Raw genomic sequence first — 19,454 nt, forward strand, 5'->3', positions numbered from 1 at the left:
GTTTACTTTAAATGATCAATGAAACCTGACTCTTTAGAAAGTAGTATGGTTCCATTAATGACTTAGAGTAAAGTTTTCTCTAAATCAGTAGCCCCTAAAATACCTGAGCCCCTACCGTTATGGTCCGGGTTTGTCAGAGTTAGACTTCTGTCAGAAACCATGAGTGACAGTAACATGACGCTAAATACATTATGGCCATTATGTTCAGTAAGAAGGCTGAGGCCTCACTGTTCTTCAGGTGACTCACTGACGGTGAAGAAGGAAGTCATGGAGATTGTGCTTTAGACAGAACTTTGCACATGTGCTGTAAATTCTGAAACTAAAGTAAGTAGTGAAAAAATTCAACATAGAAAAAAATATTCAAAATAATAATTGTAAAATAATAAATAGAATAAACTTTATTCTAAGCCATTGATGAAACCGTACTCTTTTCAAAGCAAACTTTACTTTTAAAGTAAAGGTTTCATTGATCATTTAGAGTATATTTTAATTGTTCTTATGACAGAACTGTTACTCAATTAACTTTCAATTCAATTTTCTGTCTGCAATTTTTCTGTGCAACCTTTTCTTATCACAACTTACAGTGCACAAGTACGGACAGATGCACTACAGCAACACACAAGCACGGGCTTTCTGTTTAAAACCAGGGGCGCACAGCCATTACCCGTCATGCATTGTATTGTAAAAACATGCCTGAAGTGTTGCCTTGGCACATTCACTTATTTTTGAGTAATCTGTAAAAACTCTGATGGCAGCCATTTTAGGGATAGGTTTGCCTGAGTCCTCCTAGGAACGCCCCCACTTCCTGGTGACGCCTCCGAGCTTTCGTCACCAGCTGAGTAACCAACCACTGCTCCACAGCAGAACCCCCTCCCCACTGATGCCACAGACAGCGTGTGGAGGGGGCGTGTCGGAAAGGGTCAGAGGTTCTTAAAGAGACAGAGGCCTATCTCAAGACATTCACTACAGCCATTTTGAGAGAGTAATTTTATACAAGGCAGTTATTCTAATTTACTGCAATTACAGACCAACAGAAGGTTTCGTCATCATTGTAGTGTGCTATAGACTGGTGCTATGTGATTGAAAAAAGCATAATACCCCCTCTTTAGAGCTCCTACAGTATATCCAGAGCCGCCTTAACCAATGGGCTAGCAGTGGCTGGAGCCCAGGGGCCTATTGTATTCAAGGGCCTATCATGGGGGTCGGCAACCCGCAGCTCCGGAGCTGCATGCGGCTCTTCGGCCTCCTTGTAGTGGCTCTTTTGTCCCACTGGAGCAGCACCGAGTTTATCTCTACAAAGAGAACCAATTCTGATGAGTAATCAGAACCGCGTGACTCCTTCATTAACGACGCCTCTTATTGATCCACTTTGCGCCGCAGCTTTTTTATATAATAAACCCGCAGACGCGGAGCCGCTGCAGATACATGCCTGCAGATACATGCCTGCAGATACAGGCCTGCAGATACAGGCCTGCAGATACACGCACCACTCGCACCATCCCAAACGTCTGCGATGTTTTAGGATCCACATTAGGCAAGGCAAGGCAAGTTTATTTGTAGAGCACAATTCATACACAAGGCAATTCAAAGTGCTTCACAGTTCCATAAATACAAGAAAGCAAATAGAATCAATAAAAACATCAACATAAAATTAATCAATTACAGTAAAAGGCAAGAGTGCAGATAAAATACTTTCAGTCATATACATCAGTAAAAAGAACTGTTTTCAGCCTGGATTTGAACATTGTCAGGGTTGAGGCCTGTCTCACATCCTCATGAAGACTGTTCCAGACTTTAGCTGCATGGAACTGAAACACAGCCTCACCGTGTTTATTATTGACTCTGGGAACCACCAGGAGACCCCTTCCTGAAGTTCTCAGGGCCCGAGATGGTTCATGCGGTTGTAACATGTCAGAGATGTACTTTGGTGCTAAACCATGAAAAGACTTGTACACAAGCAGAGCTGTTTTAAATTCTATTCTCTGAGTGACAGGAAGCCAGTACAGACCGGAGCACTGGACTAATATGGTCGTATTTCCTGGTTCTTGTCAGGACTCGAGCAGCAGCGTTCTGGATGTTCTGTAGCTGTCTGGTTTAGAGAGGCCAGTGAGCAGGCCGTTACAGTCGTCTAACCTGCTGGAGACAAATGCATGGATAAGTCTCTCTAAGTCTGGTATTGACACTATTCCTCTGATCTTAGCAATGTTTTTCAGATGATAAAAACCTGCTGATGTTATTGCTTTGATGTGGCTGTTTAAGTTCAGGTCTGAGTCCATGATCACTCTTAGATTTCTAACCTGATTTTTTGGTTTTAGAGAGAGAGACTCAAGGTGACTGAGTCTGGTGACGTTGTAATGATCCTGTCTGAATCTGTCCTCTTTATACACGCTCATACGTGCAGCTGCTACGTTATTAAGAACCAAAACAAAGCGCACATGCTGAAACATGTGCTTTTGCCGCTCGCTCATATCATTCAGAAACTACGACACCAAAGGGCTAAGAATCCTTCGACGCTCGTTCATAAAAATAGTGTGTCTGCCAGTGAAATAGCTTTAAATCCCGTTATTTTAGTAACCATTCTACATTAGCCTTATAAAAATGTTTTGAGGAAGTTTATGTCAAAATAGCCTATTTTACGATAAAGAACCGTATCAATAAGAGAAACTATCAATGGTATTGACGTCGATTAAAAAAAAATATATGGGATCTACAATTCTGTTTAAGCCCCTGTTTTAGCCATGTTGTTATATCCTTATCAAAAATACCCCCAGAGTGGTTTTTGGCTTCATTCACGCAGTTCTCAGCAATCCTCCTGAATCCTGCTCTCTGAGCAGTTGCTCCGCCCTCTGCTGGCACTCTGACACTTTTTATGTCGTAGTGTCAAACAGGAAGAGCACAACTTCTGTAATGTAATGCCTTACAGCCTGTAAAGCCTTATAAAACAGCTCTTCCAGGTCAGGGCTGAAAACAAACGCACCCCTGAGCATCTGAACAGATGTCATGTTTGCACTGAAGGATGTGAAGATGGAGCTCTTTCTAAACTATTCTGGACACACCTGTTCTTTAATCTTACCTAACGATAATGTTGCGGAGAAAAGCGCGTTTGGCTACGAGAGGTGCAGGACTTTTTTCAACCTTCCTAAAGAAGAGGCCACTCGCCAGAAGTTGGAATTTCTTTCCGGGATTCAGTGACTATCAACAGAATAGTGTTTTTCTGTGACTGTCTCTGATGGATATTTGGTGAATCTTTTCAAAGTGGATGAACTTTTATAACCAACGTGAGTCCCCAATGTGATGGAGCGGCCAGGACAGAGCAGTGAGTCAAAATGCGTGTTAGCTTGTGTGTTAGCTTGTGTGTTAGCTATTGTGTTAGCTTGTGTGCTAGCATGTGTGTTAGCTTGTGTGTTAGCTTGTGTGTTAGCTTGTATGTTAGCGTGTGTGTTAGCATGTGTGTTAGCTTGTGAGTTAGCCATAATGAAGCTGTGTTGCAGATGTCAATTCCTTATAACTGCATCGTGAAGTAACTTCACTTATTGCTGTGATATTTATATTTATTTTACTGCTAATAATGCATGGGCAGATCCGCTCGGAGAGAGGGGCGGAGTTAACTGAATCGAAGCTTGTCTTCCTGGTTTGCAAAATACCCCCAGAAAATACTTATTTTTCTCACAAAAAATAGTGATCCATAGTGGTAGAGGTACAATATATCATATAAATGCCTATACTTTACTTTGGGATGGATAACATAGCAGGATACAGATCCTTTAAGTCAGTCAGAATGAAGAGTTCTGTCACCGGTCTATAGTAAAGTTTAGAAGTTTCAGTATGAAAATGATAAAACTAATGTTTTTTCACACGGTTACGCGTGGACGGACCATGTGTTCTTCTGATTGGTTAATCCACCCGTCAATCATGGCCTTCAGTACTCATGGAGATAATGGTGACAACCAGACTGCAGGTCTTTGAAAAGAATTGAAAAAGCGTGTCATCGGCTTCTGCTCGTGGGACTGTCCTCTCCAGCTGGTCACAGCCACAGATCAGTCGCTCCAAGCGCACCGTCCCCGCTGAGCCAGGTCTATTCTGCTTTTGTGTTTCCAATCTCCAAGCTCCAGGTGTGCTGAGTAGCAGTAGTTGAGTGCCCCGTGTTGTAGTTTTATATAGCTACATTTGATGGAAGCCTATAGTTCTCTAGCGTCGACTCGCTGACCCACTCCATGCTGTTACCACCCATCTCAGGTACTAGGCCTCCCCAGACTGCGCGCTCTGAGTGATGGATGAAGCACTCAGCAGGTTTACAGCAGGTTAAGAGGAGGTGGAACTGCTCAGTGGGACAAAGTGCTCCAAAACACACAGGTTGAAACCACTGAATTGGACTCTTTTAACATTTGAAAACCTCCGCTAATATCCTGTATTATAGTTTCAAAAGTCTCAAACTACACTCAACAAACATAACAATACGTTAGTTTTTGCTCTCATTTTTCATGGGGTGAATTAAAAATATATCAAACTTTTTCTATAAACACAATAGACCTATTTCTCCCAAATATTGTTCACAAATCTGTCATCTGTAAATCTGTGGTAGTTAGACCAACTCAATACTGACTGACTGAACATGGGGTCCTTGTTGGAGGGTAATCGGTGCTTTTATGGTGCGTTGCTGGTGTGTCGTTGCGTTGTCGGCCTGCTGCTACTGGGATTGGCTGGGATCATTGTGCTAAGAGTTGCCGTCAAGTTGTTATACATTGCCCTACTATTGGGAACTTCTAAGTTTACTTCCTCCCACTTCCTTTCCAGTTTATGTACAGTATTATGTACATGAAAGTATGTTAAAATGTCGTAAAAGCTGCACATATGAATGCGAAAAAAATAATGTGTATACAGTATGCAATGTACATTGAATTTGGAATAATCAATCAATCAATCAATCAATCAATCAGTCAGTCAGTCAGTCAGTCAGTCAGTCAGTCAGTCAGTCAGTCAGTCAGTCAGTCAGTCAGTCAGTCAGTCAGTCAGTCAGTCAGTCAGTCAGTCAGTCAGTCAGTCAGTCAGTCAGTCAGTCAATCAGTATTGAACAGGTGCAGTTGGGCTGTCTACAATAAAAGGACACTGACACTTTTCTTTATTGAAAAGGGTCGGGGGAGGTCAGAAAACCCGTTAGATTGGGTTCACGAGGCGAGAGTTGGACATAATTTGTTAAAATAAATGAAAAATATTTTGTTGTATTTCATTGTAATGTATTGGAGGAAATTGATTGATAGATTGATTGATAAGATTAACCAATATTATGCAGTGTCACAGACTATTCCTTTTATTTGTGTTCTTTGTCAGTTCTCTTCCATTGAGTTAGGCGAGAATCTGGGTATTTGTAACGTAGCCCCTTAGCAAAGACGCCCGCCATCTTAGTTATCCTCAGATACGGAGTCACCAGCTGGTTTGTAAATCTGCTCCTGCCCCTCTGTATGAACAAGCCTGGAGGAGACAGACCAGGAGCATCCTCTCTGACCACACACATGTACTGTACTCAGAGTACCAGCTGCTGAGCTCAAGGAGGAGGTATCGGGTGACTCTGTGTGAACACCGGTCAAAAAATTCTGTCATTCCGGTTTCAGTGCGGCATTTGGTTGTTGGTTATCTCAGTCTGTTCCTACAAATGCACACTTATTCACGGGGCTGTAAATAGAGCCTTTTCTTTCTTACTTACTTTTCTCCCTTATATGGTCTGGAATGGTGAAGCCAGTGCCTACTATGGGGAGGTAAGAATGTAAGAATTTGTATCGTTTCTTAAAGAGGGGGTATTATGCTTTTTTCAGCCACATAGCACCAGTCTATAGCACACTACAATGATGACCAAACCTTCTGTTGGTCTGTAAATGCAGTAAATTAGAATAACTGCCTTGTATAAAATTGCTCTTTAAAAATGGCGGTAGCAAATGACTTGAAATAGGCCCCTGTCTCTTTAAGAACCTCTGACCCTTTCCGACACGCCCCCTCCACACGCTGTCTGTGGCATCACAACAACACTGCGCTCGTTGTCTCAACTGTATTGAAACTACGATCGGTGCATTTTAATTTTTACTGTTGGAAAGGAGCTACTGTTTATCACTTTGTGAACAATGGCCACACAGGATATTATTTGGAGACGAACCTTCCACATCGGACACTTGGACGGGGCTCTTGCCTGAAAAATAACTGCTGTTTGGAGGCTATCTCTTTGTAACTGCCATGCCCTATGGATCTGTAACTATACCCCCATGGACGACACCAGGATCTGCAGGAGCCCATACGATTCAAAGACGGACATTATCTGTGCAGGTGGACAATGGTTTTTCGAGGTTACCCGTTAGCTTGTTATAATCGACTACAGCTCATTGTTGATGAAAAGTCTGCAATAAACCACACATGTGTAAAGCCAGGCTCATTGTGTGATCATCGTAAAGGCTGCTTCGAGTAGTTGCTGCTTTATTGACGTTATTTGTGCATAATATGCAGCCTGTTTTCAATGAATGTTGTGAAGGTGAAGGTTGTTAGCTTGTCGCGGCTAATAGTGCCTTAGCTCCGGGAGAAACCACTCGCCTACGACTCACTGTAGATGAAATGTGAGCAATAAACTACGAAATCAACAAGCCCGGCTCAGTGTGTGATCATCATAAAGGCTGCTTCAAGCAGTTGCCTGTTTTAGTGACGTTTTCAATGCATAATATGCTGCTTGTATTCAGTGAATTTTCCTGTTAGCTTGTCGCGGCTAGCTTGTTAGCTCCGGGAGAAAGCCACTCGGCTATGACCCATTGTAGATGAAATGTGAGCAATAAACTTCCAAATCAACAAGCCAGGCTCCGTGTGTGATCATTGTTAAACGGTTCTTTATGTGTGTGGTGGTTTTATTGACTTTATGTGTGCATATTTCTCGTTTTCACGTGATGACTCGAGGTTTAGCTTAGCATTAGCTTTCTCCGGAGGCTCTGTGCATCATCAAGGCCCAGCGCAGAACCAGACACTGAAATAAGTGTTCTTGTCACCGGTTTTAATCCTGGGTGTTTCGGTAACAGAAACACTGATGTGTGTCTTTGTAAAAGTCTGCTGTAACTCCGGTTCACAACACATGAAGCTAATCCTCCATGATGACTCTGTTTACATCTTAGGGCTAGACACTGCGGGGAGGGGGTTCTGCTGAGGAGCAGTGGTTGGTTACTCGGCTGGTGACGAAAGGTTGGAGGCGTATCCTGGAGGTCGGAGGCGTTTCCTAAAGGAATCAGGAGTTTTATCCCTAAAATGGCTGCCATCGGAGTTTTTACAGATTACTTGAAAATACGTGAATGTGCTAAGGCAACACTTCAGGCATGTTTTTAATGAGGGAATGACTTAATAACATGATGTAAAGCTTGAAAAAGTCGATTTTGCATAATACCCCCCCTTTAAGTTACTCTACTGTAAAATAAACAGGTTATGGTGAACAAACTGATGTTTATGGCCATTAGAAGTGAACCCAACCCATAATAAGCAGAACAAAACTGAATATGTTTTAACATTTGGATCAGAAGCCATTTTTATACATTCATTTTTACTATTTAATTAATGACTTCTAACCTGGCTTTGCATGTAGCTTTATATTTGAACAAGGGTAATACATGTGGCTCTTTTAGAAGGTGTATTCTGATTAAACTTCCTATTGCAATTGTAATAATTAACAGTTTAAAGCTCAAAAGTTGATTTCAGGAGGAGAAGCAGGGGATACAGATTTAGACAAGTCTGTGCCAGAAACAGTAGAGCTACATTAAACAGGTTACTATTTTGTTAAGCCTACCACTTCCTTCCTCAAACGTAAATGTATGATCTCGCGAGATCTTGGCCCATCCCTATGTGTGAGATGTGGTCAAACCTCATAGACTGTATATATAAATGGACAGCTTCTCCTCACCCCTCTCCGTTTACCATAATGACTACGGTCGTGGGGGAAATCATGGCAGATTTACAGACTCCCCCTCCCCAGCTCTGACGAAGCATGTTCCTAAAAAGGACATAAGGGCGGGATCTTCACTTTAGACTCGGCCCTTGCGTGACATGTAGCTCGAGCTGCTCCAATGCTAACAGTCCCACCCCATCACAATTCTTAAATTGTGACTAACCCAGCGTTATCTCAGGAGGAATATCTAGCCTAGTCTAGTGTTGAAAAAATAGAAACCAGGCGTTAAAGTTGTTTTTAAGGTGTCTAAACTCCAATGCTTTTCAATGGGTGACTAGCGGCGATATGGAGGTACTACAGCAATGGCGGCCTCTAGTGACGTGGGCATAAAGCAGAGCAGCCAGCGCCCATTGGTCAAACCTCATAGGAAAGCTCGTCTCATTGGTCAAAGTGATCGCCAGTGATCAGCTGCTGAAATATGTTACCTTCAAACTTCAGACCCAGGTGGTCAGTTATATGCAATCTATGTGTAAAACATTAAAACACTCACTGTTGCTTTAAGCAGTTGTGCTATGAGACTAACCATTTCACAATTTATAGATATATTTTCCATGTGCAAGCATTTCTGCCTACCATTTAAATAATAAGAGAATAAACATGCTAACATGCACAAAGGTTGGTGGTGAGCTCATGTAAACTATATTTGTGAAGCTAAAGTGTGTGTTTCCAGCTGAATGAACAGGCTTCATGGTCATTAGCTTTGATTTAAAGCTGCCACGCTTCACTTTAGCATTTATTTGTTACTAGAACAAATCTGTCCAGACCTGAACTGATTGGTCTAATGAAACTTTTTACCATCAGAATAATCAGGACCATGTTATCAGCAAATCTGCAAAAAGTGACAGTAATATACTGCACTTTTTTTTTTACTCACTTGGGTTTATGTGTGGCTCTCTATGGAGGAATTATCATATATATGACAATGCTTTATCAGTGTAACAGCTGTGTAACAGCTTCTATTCTAACGTAGTTTACCACCACTGAGTATGGAGTGAATGTACAATTGTCTCATGTAAAGCGCTTTGTGACTATGTCTGTGAAAGGCGCTATATAAATAAAGATCTTCTTCTTCTTCTTCTTCTTCTTCTTCTTCTTCTTCTTCTTCTTCTTCTTCTTCTTCTTCTTCTTCTTCTTCTTCTTCTTCTTCTTCTTCTTCTTCTAATCTTTTATTAAACAACATGATTTCATCATTGCATTGTAAGTCCACTCTGAAAGGTCAGGTGCTCTGTGTGGTTCACTGGTTGAGCTTGCTCTTAGAACATTTGTTTCATTCTTTACATGATTCTGTATCCATATTTGTGTGTTTCAGATTGCCTTCTCTCAGCACAACTCCATCATGGACCTGGTGCAATTCTTCATCACCTTCTTCAGGTACGTCTGTCTGTATGTGGTACTCCTCAATGACGAAAGGAGTTTGACTTTAAATTACACAGATTGTTTCAATAAGCGTCAGCAATGTCCAAAGATTTTTTTTTATTGGGTTGTGCATCTTTCAATACTTTACATACTATTTCCATTGGAAGCACATGTGTGCTTATATAGTGGACAGTTTAAGGAAACAAAAATACACTCATTTAAATGAGAAAGCAACACACACCCACACACGCACGTACGCACGCACACACACACACACACACACACACACACACACACACACACACACACACACACACACACACACACACACACACACCGTCCCCTACCTACTGTCCTGGCATGATACAAATATAAATAGATAAAATCGTTGCAGGTAATTTGTTACTTTCCTTTCCTATTCCTACTTTCCTGTTTTGCCTAGTGTGTGAACCCTTTGGCGTTCCCATGGAGAGAATGAGACAGTCTATTTTTTTTTACTATTAGCAATGAATAATTATGGAAAATTGGGGATTGTACAAAATATGTGTTAATTATTTTCATGAATTGATTGATTTTATGCCAAAATGCAATGTCCAAAGATCTTGTATTGATGATGGGAGAGTGTGACCACTGTGCAAAGTCTTCTCCAGCACATCCCAAACATTCTCAATGGGGTTCGCCTCTGCGGCGGCCAGTCCATGTTGAAAATAAACCGCCATGTTTCTTATTGGTTAGCCTAATAACGCTCCTTAGACCTCGCTGAGATGGCACTGGGTCAAAGACCACACAGACCAACTGGAACAACATACAGTCCACACACAAAGGCCCACACAGGAATTAAACCCCAGACATTCTTGTCATGAGGCAAGTGCACTAACCACTCAGCCACCATGCTACTGAAAGACTCGACTGCTTTAAAGGTCCTATATCATGCACAATCGACTTTTTGAAGCTTTTAACCATATTGTTTTGCTATTTCCTTATCAAAAACACCCTCAGAGTGGTTTGTGACTTCATTCACGCAGTTCTCAGCAATCCTCCTGAATCCTGCTCTCTGAGCAGCTGCTCCGCCCTCTGCTGGAAAACCACTGAGTTGTGACACTCTGACGTTTTTTACGTCATAGTGTCAAACAGGAAGAGCACAACTTCTGTAATGTAATGTCTTACGGCCTGATTTTAATTTAGAAAACAGCTTTAAATATATATATATATATATATAAAAAAAAAAAAAAAAAAAGGAAGCGCTTCCAGGTCAGGGCTGGAAACAAACGCAAAACAAACGCATCCCTGAGCGTCTGAACAGAGGTCATGTTTGCACTGAAGGATGTGAAGATGGAGTTCTTTCTAAACTATTCTGGACACGCCTGTTCTTTGTGTGTTAGCTTGTGTGTTAGCTTGTGTGTTAGCGTGTGTGTTAGCGTGTGTGTTAGCGTGTGTGTTAGCATGTGTATTAGCCTGTGTGTTAGTGTGTGTGTTAGCGTGTGTGTTAGCGTGTGTGTTAGCGTGTGTATTAGCCTGTGTGTTAGTGTGTGTGTTAGCTTGTGTGTTAGCTTATGTATTAGCGTGTGTGTTGTAGCTTGTGTGTTAGCGTGTGTGTTAGCTTGTTAGTTATATTTATTTTACTGCTAGTAATGCATGGGCAGATCCGGTCAGAGAGAGGGGGCGGAGTGAACAGAATCGAAGCGTCTTGTCTTCCGCGTTTGGAAAATACCCCCAGAAAATACTTATATTTCTCACAAAAAATAGTGCTCCATAGCGGAAGAGGTACAGCATATCATATAAATACCTATACTTTACTTTGGGATGGCTAAAATAGCAGGATGCAGATCCTTTAATGGTATTATTCATGAAGATCAAGTCTGACTTCATGTGGCAAAAATGTTTTTATTTAACACTCCTGAGAGTGTCAGACATTGTGCTAAACTTCAGGTCCAAAATAGAATCCACATTTGCATTCAGGTATGACTCACCTATGCCATACTGGTGCCTGTTTAGACTGAGTGAAATCCTCACAGACACCTGCACTGTGGACCTAATGATGCACTTTTTAAACCAGTCTGGATGCAGTCTTTAAGCTCGGGGCCAGATCCTGCCACTCAGCACACCATCCACCTCAGTGTGTACCCCGGTATGTGTATGTGAGACAGAGAGAGCCTAAAACCATGGTGTACATGTGTGAAGGAGGACCACATCCACCTCAGTGAGTACCCCGGTATATGTGTATGTGACAGAGAGAGCCTAAAACCATGGTGTACATGTGTGAAGGAGGACCACATCCACCTCAGTGAGTACCCCGGTATGTGTATGTGACAGAGAGAGCCTAAAACCATGGCACAATTAATTGCAAATGAATCAAAATATACAGCTTTAAATCAGTCTTCTTATCTGAATCTTAGGATTTTAAAAAAGGCTGTTGCCTTTGATGATTTTCTTCAAAGAATTAATTGTGTACATTTAGGCGCACGGACAATAAAAGCAGCCCTCCATGCGCTCCTCCATTACTGGATACACGCTGTGAAGTGCGGAGCGCACAGGGCACGGCCGTGGAAAACTTTGTGGAATAGGTAACCAGAGCTGCACAGTAAATGTTGTAGAGTAAATTTGACTCTGTTCAGAGTGTATTTGGTCCCACTCTTCTCAGAGTAACTGTGAGTTGACTCTCTTCAGAGTTACACGTCAGGTTAGAAAATCTGACACCATGAGTGACAGTAACATGACGTTAAACAGAATGTGTTCTTTATTTCTAATATAAAACGCTCACGACTCATTGCACTTCAGTCTGTCACAGACTGACAGATGAAGAAGCAAGAAATCCAGCTCGGCCTTCAGCTGGAAGTACAAAATCAAGCAGTTATTCAAAAAAATTAGATTAAAAGAAATAACAAAACTGTTTGAAAAAATAAAAATAAAATCTCCAGTATTGTGTCTGATGTAGGGTCATTTGTGTCCCTGTTCCTCTGAGTCATGGTGGACCACAGCAGACGTGGACAGGACTGTGGTATCCACAGATTTAATTGGAGAAGGTGGACTGACCCTCGAGTGCAGTCTCTGTAACATGGACCTGTCCACATCAGTCATGGTCCACCCTGACTCACACGTGACCCTGTAACAACTACACACAAATTAAAAGTTAAAAAAAAGTATTTTGTTTGTTTGTCTCGTTATTACAAACAGGCCATTGAATGTCACCATTTAAGGTTTTTATTTGCTGATGAAGTCCCAGAAGCTCTGCCTAATGCAAAACTTGCATGACTTCCTTCTTCACCTGTCGGTCTGTGACAGACTGAAGTGTGGCCTCAGTACTTTATACAGAAAACAAAGAGCACATTGTATTAAGTGTCACGTTGCTGTCACTCATGGTGTCTGATTGTCTGATCTAAAGTTTTACTCTGAAGAGAGTCAACTCACAGTTACTCTGTGAAGAGTGGGACCAAATATAGTCTGAACAGAGTCAAATTTACTCTACAGCATTTACTGTGTGCTGAATGCATTTTACATATTCATAAGATCTTATCCACTGAGTTTGTGCAAATATCAACTGCACTTGTTTGCTCAGGAGTGCTTCGTAAAGCCCGCCTTAGTGCAGGCATTATTCATTCACTCCTCAATCGGTGGAGAGCTACAATTGTATTGCCATGGCTGCCCTGGGGCAGGCTGACAGAAGCGAGGCTGCCAATCTGCACCACCGGCCCCTCCCACCACCAAAACCAACCACTCACACTGAAGTGTCTTGCTCAAGGACACAGCGTCAGTGTCGGAGCTGCTAACACATCTGGTCTGAGATGTTCTGTTTTCAGACCATGGCCGTATCTACCATTGAGGTCACCGAGGTCCGGACCTCGGTAAAATTTTAGCTTCTTTTTTTTTTTTTTTTTTTACACATTGAATCCTGCGCAGATGAATGTTGTAAACACGCGCTTCTACAGGCGGAAGAGCCTCTAGTTCAGACGTGGATGAGCTTGTTCTGAACCTAAACGTGTCCACTCTGAAACCGGACCTCATGAGCTGCTTCCCAGATAGCAAAATTGGTATGGCCCAGATGTGGCCCACATCAGACACGTTGATTTGGCCCACATACCGCGTGGATTATCGGCCATAACGCGGTCCACATCCGGTTACCACATCTGGCCCACAATAAACCCAGAACAGGTCCAACTCTTAGCCAGTAGTAAACCAGATTATTCAAAGGTGGTCCAGACATGGCCCACTGATGGTACATATTGGAGTACCACACGTGGACACATTTTTTGGCCCACGTCTGGCCTACATATCTTACTTCTGGCTCACGTTTGGCTCACATACCGCGTGGATTATCGGCCATAACGTGGTCCATATCCGGTTACCACATCTGGCCCACAATAAACCCAGAACAGGGCCAACTCTTAGCCAGTAGTAAACCAGATTATTCAAAGGTGGTCCAGACATGGCCCACTGATGGTATGTTTGCCACCATTGGCCCACAGATTATTTGCCATTTTTGGGCCACTTTTGGTATTTTGTATATGGGCCATAATTGGTTTGCCACTGGTTATTCCGGTTTAAACTATCCTGGAACTGCCATGTCTTTGCCATAAGTGGCCCATATATGTGTTTTCATTAATGGGCCATAGTTGGTCATTTGCATCTGGGCCACATTTGGTTAACTGCTGGTTTATCTGGAGATATTGAAGCCACACGTGCCATGTCTTTGCCATAAGTGGCCCATATATGTGTTTTCATTAATGGGCCATAGTTGGTCATTTGCATGTGGGCCACATTTGGTTAACTGCTGGTTTATCTGGAGATATTGAGGCCACACGTGCCATGTCTTTGCCATAAGTGGCCCATAAACGTTATTCCATTAATGGGCCATGTGTTGTTATGTTTTACATGGCCCACTTCTGGTTTACATCTTTTTCCCGCGGGCCACACCAATGCCACAAGTGCCACATCTTTGCCTGATGTGGGCCACATCGGCTTGCTATCTGGGTTTGGACCCGAGTGCGTAAAACTCGGCGGAGGCGGGGGCGCGGCTGTGCGTCAGCCTCACTACAACAGCAGCGCATGAACCGCGCCAAAGTTTGATTGAGATGCAATTTCTATGCTCTCTGTCATAAAGAGAGAGGAGCCAGTGCGCGCGCCGTCACGGTGACCTCGATTTACAACAGGAGTTTTCCTCATTCTGATCAGAGGAGCGAGAGGAGAAGCGTCTGCGCCTCATCATCGCCTCCTCCTCTGCTGCTCACTTTGTTTCTGACTCATGCAAAGAATGTCCTGCGTGTAAATGATCTTCGCTTTAAGCTTAAACCAGCGCATTCACCTTTGTAGCTACCGGTGGTTTGACAGTGAGGGCGACGCAGAGGGGGCGGGGCCAGTGAGGGCGACGCAGAGGGGGCGGGGCCAGAGCGCAGAGTCTGATGTTCAGAATGAGCCAAAGCAGAACCCTCAGCTTTACCCATTCACAGCCACAGCCTCGTTTTCAAAACAATTTTCATTTAATATTTCATTATTTATTTAGGACAAGACCTTCTTAATGCCTCTCACTCAGGCGAGTAAAACTGTTTGGAAAACCTGCTTCACAGTAATAATGGATGAAATAGATATTAAATAGATATTTTGTTTTGTGATATTCCTCATGTCAAAGTAGGGGGTACGTGACTCGTCACCTAACACTTCAGGGGGTTCACGGCTGCACCCACTGCCCTTGGATAGACTGATGGAAGTGAGGCCAGTCTGCACCATCTGCATGTCCGACCACCATCCACTCACTCACCACATTCACTCAGGCTCCTGGTCCCAAACGGTGCAACAAAAAGCAATTTTTGAAAATGGCTCAAGGATGAGACAAAAGTGTTTTTGATCACTTAAAATACAGGAAATTATATCTGAATCTTTAAAAAAAATTCCTGGGGGAGGACCCCCAGACCCCCCGGTTTAAAGAATTATCCGGACCTCACTGTTTTTTAAATACTGGCTACGGCCCTGTTTCAGACTGAATGTTCGGAGTGTATTTGAAGGACCACATATTTCTAACTTCACTCTCTTCTTGAGGACAGGAAATCATGTTTAAAATGTGCATGAATTAAAAACATCCGTAAACTAACGATACACTTGTTAATATATGCGATAAAATCACTTGTTCCACTTAAACCATTCAAGTCTTTATGTGTTTTGGGACTGTTAAAGTACCAGACTTTCTTTTTATCTGAGAAATGTAGACAATATTTGAACAGTGATCATAATCTCACATTTGAGATGATTTTTCCGTAAATGTCACTCACGCCCTTTAATCCTCTGCTGCTAACATGAAGAACGCCCAGGGCCTGCCCAGAAGACACATGTGACCTTTCGCCCTGTGATGTCATCATTTGGGGACAGCTTAGCCGGGAGAGCGTGTCCATTAGTCACTTTGTTTGCTGAGAGGAAAGGTCACGTGTGGAAAACGGAGCTGATCCAGTTGAGTGTTGTGTAATAGAAGGTGCTAAGGGCTTATGTAAGATATCATGTTTCATTCAGTTTGACTCAAAGGACAGGATCATTTAACCAGCCCTGACCAAGACATGGGACCAAAACCACAAAGTCAGCACCTTCGAAAAACTCCAAACTTAGGTCCACCTGCTGATGTCATGAGGGGGAGGCTCATTAATAATCAAAGTCTTGATCATTTTAGATAAGATAAGAGAATCCTTTATTGATACAAATAAGGTCAGGCGCTCACAGCCATTGCTTTCAGTCAAAGACTCACTGTAGATGGTCAATGTTTCGATAGTCCTTCAAGTCCCATCAGATTGTAGAGCAGGCAGAGAGGCCCCTCAGTCACCATGACAACAAAGCCAAACTCTGATTCTGTTTAATAGGAATGCTCAGGATCAGACAGGATAATGAATAGAAATAGAAGTCCAATTATCCTGAATAAGTTGATGTCAGAGTCATCATTTTGGATGGGTCAAATGCTGAGGACACATTTGGGACAATGAAGTACTCCTTACCCTTCACTGCATTTGCATGTCCAGGGCTATTCTCTAAACACTGGCTCAGCTCCTTCTTTGTCTCTCCCGTGGATGGATTACTCTCCTCTCCCGCGGGTCCTGGAGTTGTGCCCGTGGCGTTGAGGTGGCTTCACACGCTGTGGTCACTTCGTGCTATCACCACTTCTCTGTCCATGCTGCTCTGGCGCACGGCTGTCGGGCTTTACAGTTGCAGCTTTGGGAACACAGCTTTACTCGTAGAGGCCGCTGACTGGGATTTACTTGGGCCGTCAGCGTTGGAGTGTTTGGTGTGGTGTTTCTGTAGGCCAGGGGCACGTCTCCTTTGGGGTCTGAAGATCAGTGCTAACACAACAAAATAGAAGTAGTTTTAAAAAGTAAAGTGAAATATTTAAAGGTCCTGTCTCTCTGCCTCGTAATTAAAAGGTATAACAAATACTAATGTGTGTAAAGTACAGGTGTAAAAGCTGAACAAATCCAAAATCTGGGACCTTTAACTCTGTTTTGCTGATACACTGACTAAAGCAACCATGTCTGCAGCAGCATGACAAAAGTTGGGCTTATTAGTCACTCCTCTAATGAACTTCCATAGCCCCGTACTGTGATCTGACTGTACTCTGTTCATTTAGCTGCTTAATAGCGTCCTCCCGCTGCCCCTCTCCATCCCCTCTCCATGTTAGTCCTCTCATCTCTAATTGAGGCGCCGAAAGAGGCCGTAATTAAGCAGCGTTTATGGCTCGTGCCTCGGAAAGCGGATGCTAATTGGCGACAGTGCGCTGGAGTTTAAGTCCTATTACTTCCAGCGTGCGGCTCTCTGATTTGCACTCTCCATCTCCAGCGCCAGCTCCTCTCAGAAACGTGGCACGCTGCACGGCTGAGTGGAGAGGCTGCGAGGCTTAGGGCGCTCCGCAGGCCAGCGGAGGACTGCTTGTTTTCTGGTGTTTACTCGTTCCAAACAGGGACACCATGGAGAAATTGTGTATGTTTTTGCTGTCATAATGCCTTTAATGGCTTATTTAGCCAAACTGACTTAGTCCTTTTCTGGGACTTGTGTGTGTCTTCATTTGTCATTGCATTTGTAGAGCTGATCAATTAATAGAAAATAACAATAATAAAACCCCAGTTCAGAATCTCTATATCAGTGGAGTCTTGGCCCTAGAAGAGGATCCTGTTGTACATGTTTTTTAGTGGTAGAGGAAACATACACGTATGTGTAAAAGTATGAAGTGCAAGACAGGTAGGTCTTACTGTGAATGGACAATTGACATCAGAGATTTAAATTATTATTATTATTTTTAAATAGCCTATGAAATGATCTATTTAAATTTCAATTAAAGTATACAAAGGACATTTTTTTAAGCAAGTGTTTGTTTATTTGATTGGAATAATGTGCGGTGAGGAAACGGACGTGATTTCGATTATTACACTAGACGATCACAAAAATAGCATAATCGAGAACAAACGATTATTAAGGATGCCCTCCCGCTCGTCCATCCAAAGCGCAAAAAGTCCGTCCTGCGCGGTTTTTGTGACGCGTCTGATCAGCTGAAACACCAGCGCAGCGTGACAGAACTGTAGATAATATTGTACTAATGTTTTTTATACCTAACTCTTGAGATGTTAAGTGCTCACCTTGTGCTGAAAGGAGAACAGCTGTTTAGAAGCCTCGATGCCTTTGCTCAGGCCCTGGTTTTGTTTAGCAGAAAAGTCTAAAACTCTTCTTCAGGAGCAGATCAACGGAGCTCAAACAAACTCTTATTACTTCATGCTGCTGTGATGATTGTTTCTGTTCCCTTCGTATTTCACGTGTTAAACGCTCAGGCTTTGGTTTGACATAAAAACATTAGCGCTGTGTGATGATGTCATCAGGCCGCGCGGCTCTGTTGGACAGGTGTGAGGGCTGGCCAGCAGGGGGCAGGTGTCCCTATATGATTAGTTTAGAAACTGAGCATATTAAAAAAAAGCTTTTATTGTCCAAAGAAAATGTAGTCCATAGTTGTTTTTTAAAATAATAATAAAAATGAATAAATAAAATAAAGATTTTTTTTTTTTAAGGCAACAAACAATCGTTTGAATAATCGCGATTTCAATTATTACTAAAATAATCGTGATTATTATTTTTTCTATAATCGAGCAGCCCTATATAGACGTGATAGCCATGTTTCAGCAAACCCGGCACAGGGGCCAAGTCCGGCCCGCCAAGCAAGTTAATCCGGCCCGCTGCTCAATATTCATAAAGTTATTATTGTGAAAATGAGTTGCCCGCCAATGGCATGGTCACACAGAATGTTCCATAATGTACCCGACTGTAGGACGACTGTAGGTGATGTGCCTGTGGGGTATTATCAGCTCCGCTGTGACACAGTTTAATAATAAAACCTTGGTTTGTGTGGAGTTGACCATTTGTGAGGCATCTGCTGCTGTGATGTCGGACTTTTCAAAACTACTGGGTTTGACTGAACATGGTTAAGGGCTCGAAAAGAGTAGATCAGTTTCCCATGAGCCCCGGCAAAAGCCTCTGTGACCCCTGGTATTTTGGGTTGAGTGGGTCTGGGGGCCGGCTGTTGAGGGATTGCAAGGCTTGTGCTCGTAATGGCTGGTGTAAGGTGGTAGTTTGGACAATCAGCAACAGAGCACATATCAAACACAGGTGTGGAGCTGGAGCAAGCAGCAAGCACATGAAGCCCAGAGGCAGCGGAGGAGATCAATAAGACATCAGGCTACAAGAAGAAGCTCTGTTCCTGCCACAGGAGGGGGTCTGAGGAGGCGGAGGAGGGTCTGAGGAGGAGGGTCTGAGGAGAAGGAGGAGGGTCTGAGGAGGAGGGTCTGAAGAGGAGAAGGAGGAGGGTCTGAGGAGGAGGGTCTGAAGAGGAGAAGGAGGAGGGTCTGAGGAGAAGGAGGAGGGTCTGAGGAGGAGGGTCTGAGGAGAAGGAGGAGGGTCTGAGTAGGAGGGTCTGAGGAGGAGGAGGGTCTGAAGTGGAGGGTCTGAGGTGGACGGTCTGAGTAGGCGGGTTTGACACTATATGTTTTGCTTTAGTGACACCTCAAACATCTCAACAGTGGTTTCCTTCTATAAAACAGAAGCAAGTGAGAGAGAGGCAAAAACAGTGTCTCTCTCGTGTGCGCCGCTGGACACTAGTGGATGTGGGCTCGGGGTTAGCATTTTTAGCATG

The 19,454-nt window shown here is 43.1% G+C and overlaps 1 protein-coding gene across 1 annotated transcript in view; it reads left to right on the plus strand.

Moving 5' to 3' along the window:
• atrnl1a (attractin-like 1a) overlaps nucleotides 1-19,454 on the plus strand; it is a gene marked incomplete at both ends in the record, with an annotated part of 698,456 nt that overhangs the window by 458,196 nt on the left and 220,806 nt on the right. The window contains one exon of the mRNA XM_079559364.1: nucleotides 9,270-9,331. Coding sequence (XP_079415490.1) covers nucleotides 9,270-9,331 — 62 coding nt within the window. The remainder of the gene's footprint in view (nucleotides 1-9,269; nucleotides 9,332-19,454) is intronic.

This window comes from Gobius niger (assembly GCF_951799975.1).
Source record: "Gobius niger genome assembly, chromosome: 7".
NCBI classification, from domain to species: Eukaryota; Metazoa; Chordata; class Actinopteri; order Gobiiformes; family Gobiidae; genus Gobius; species Gobius niger.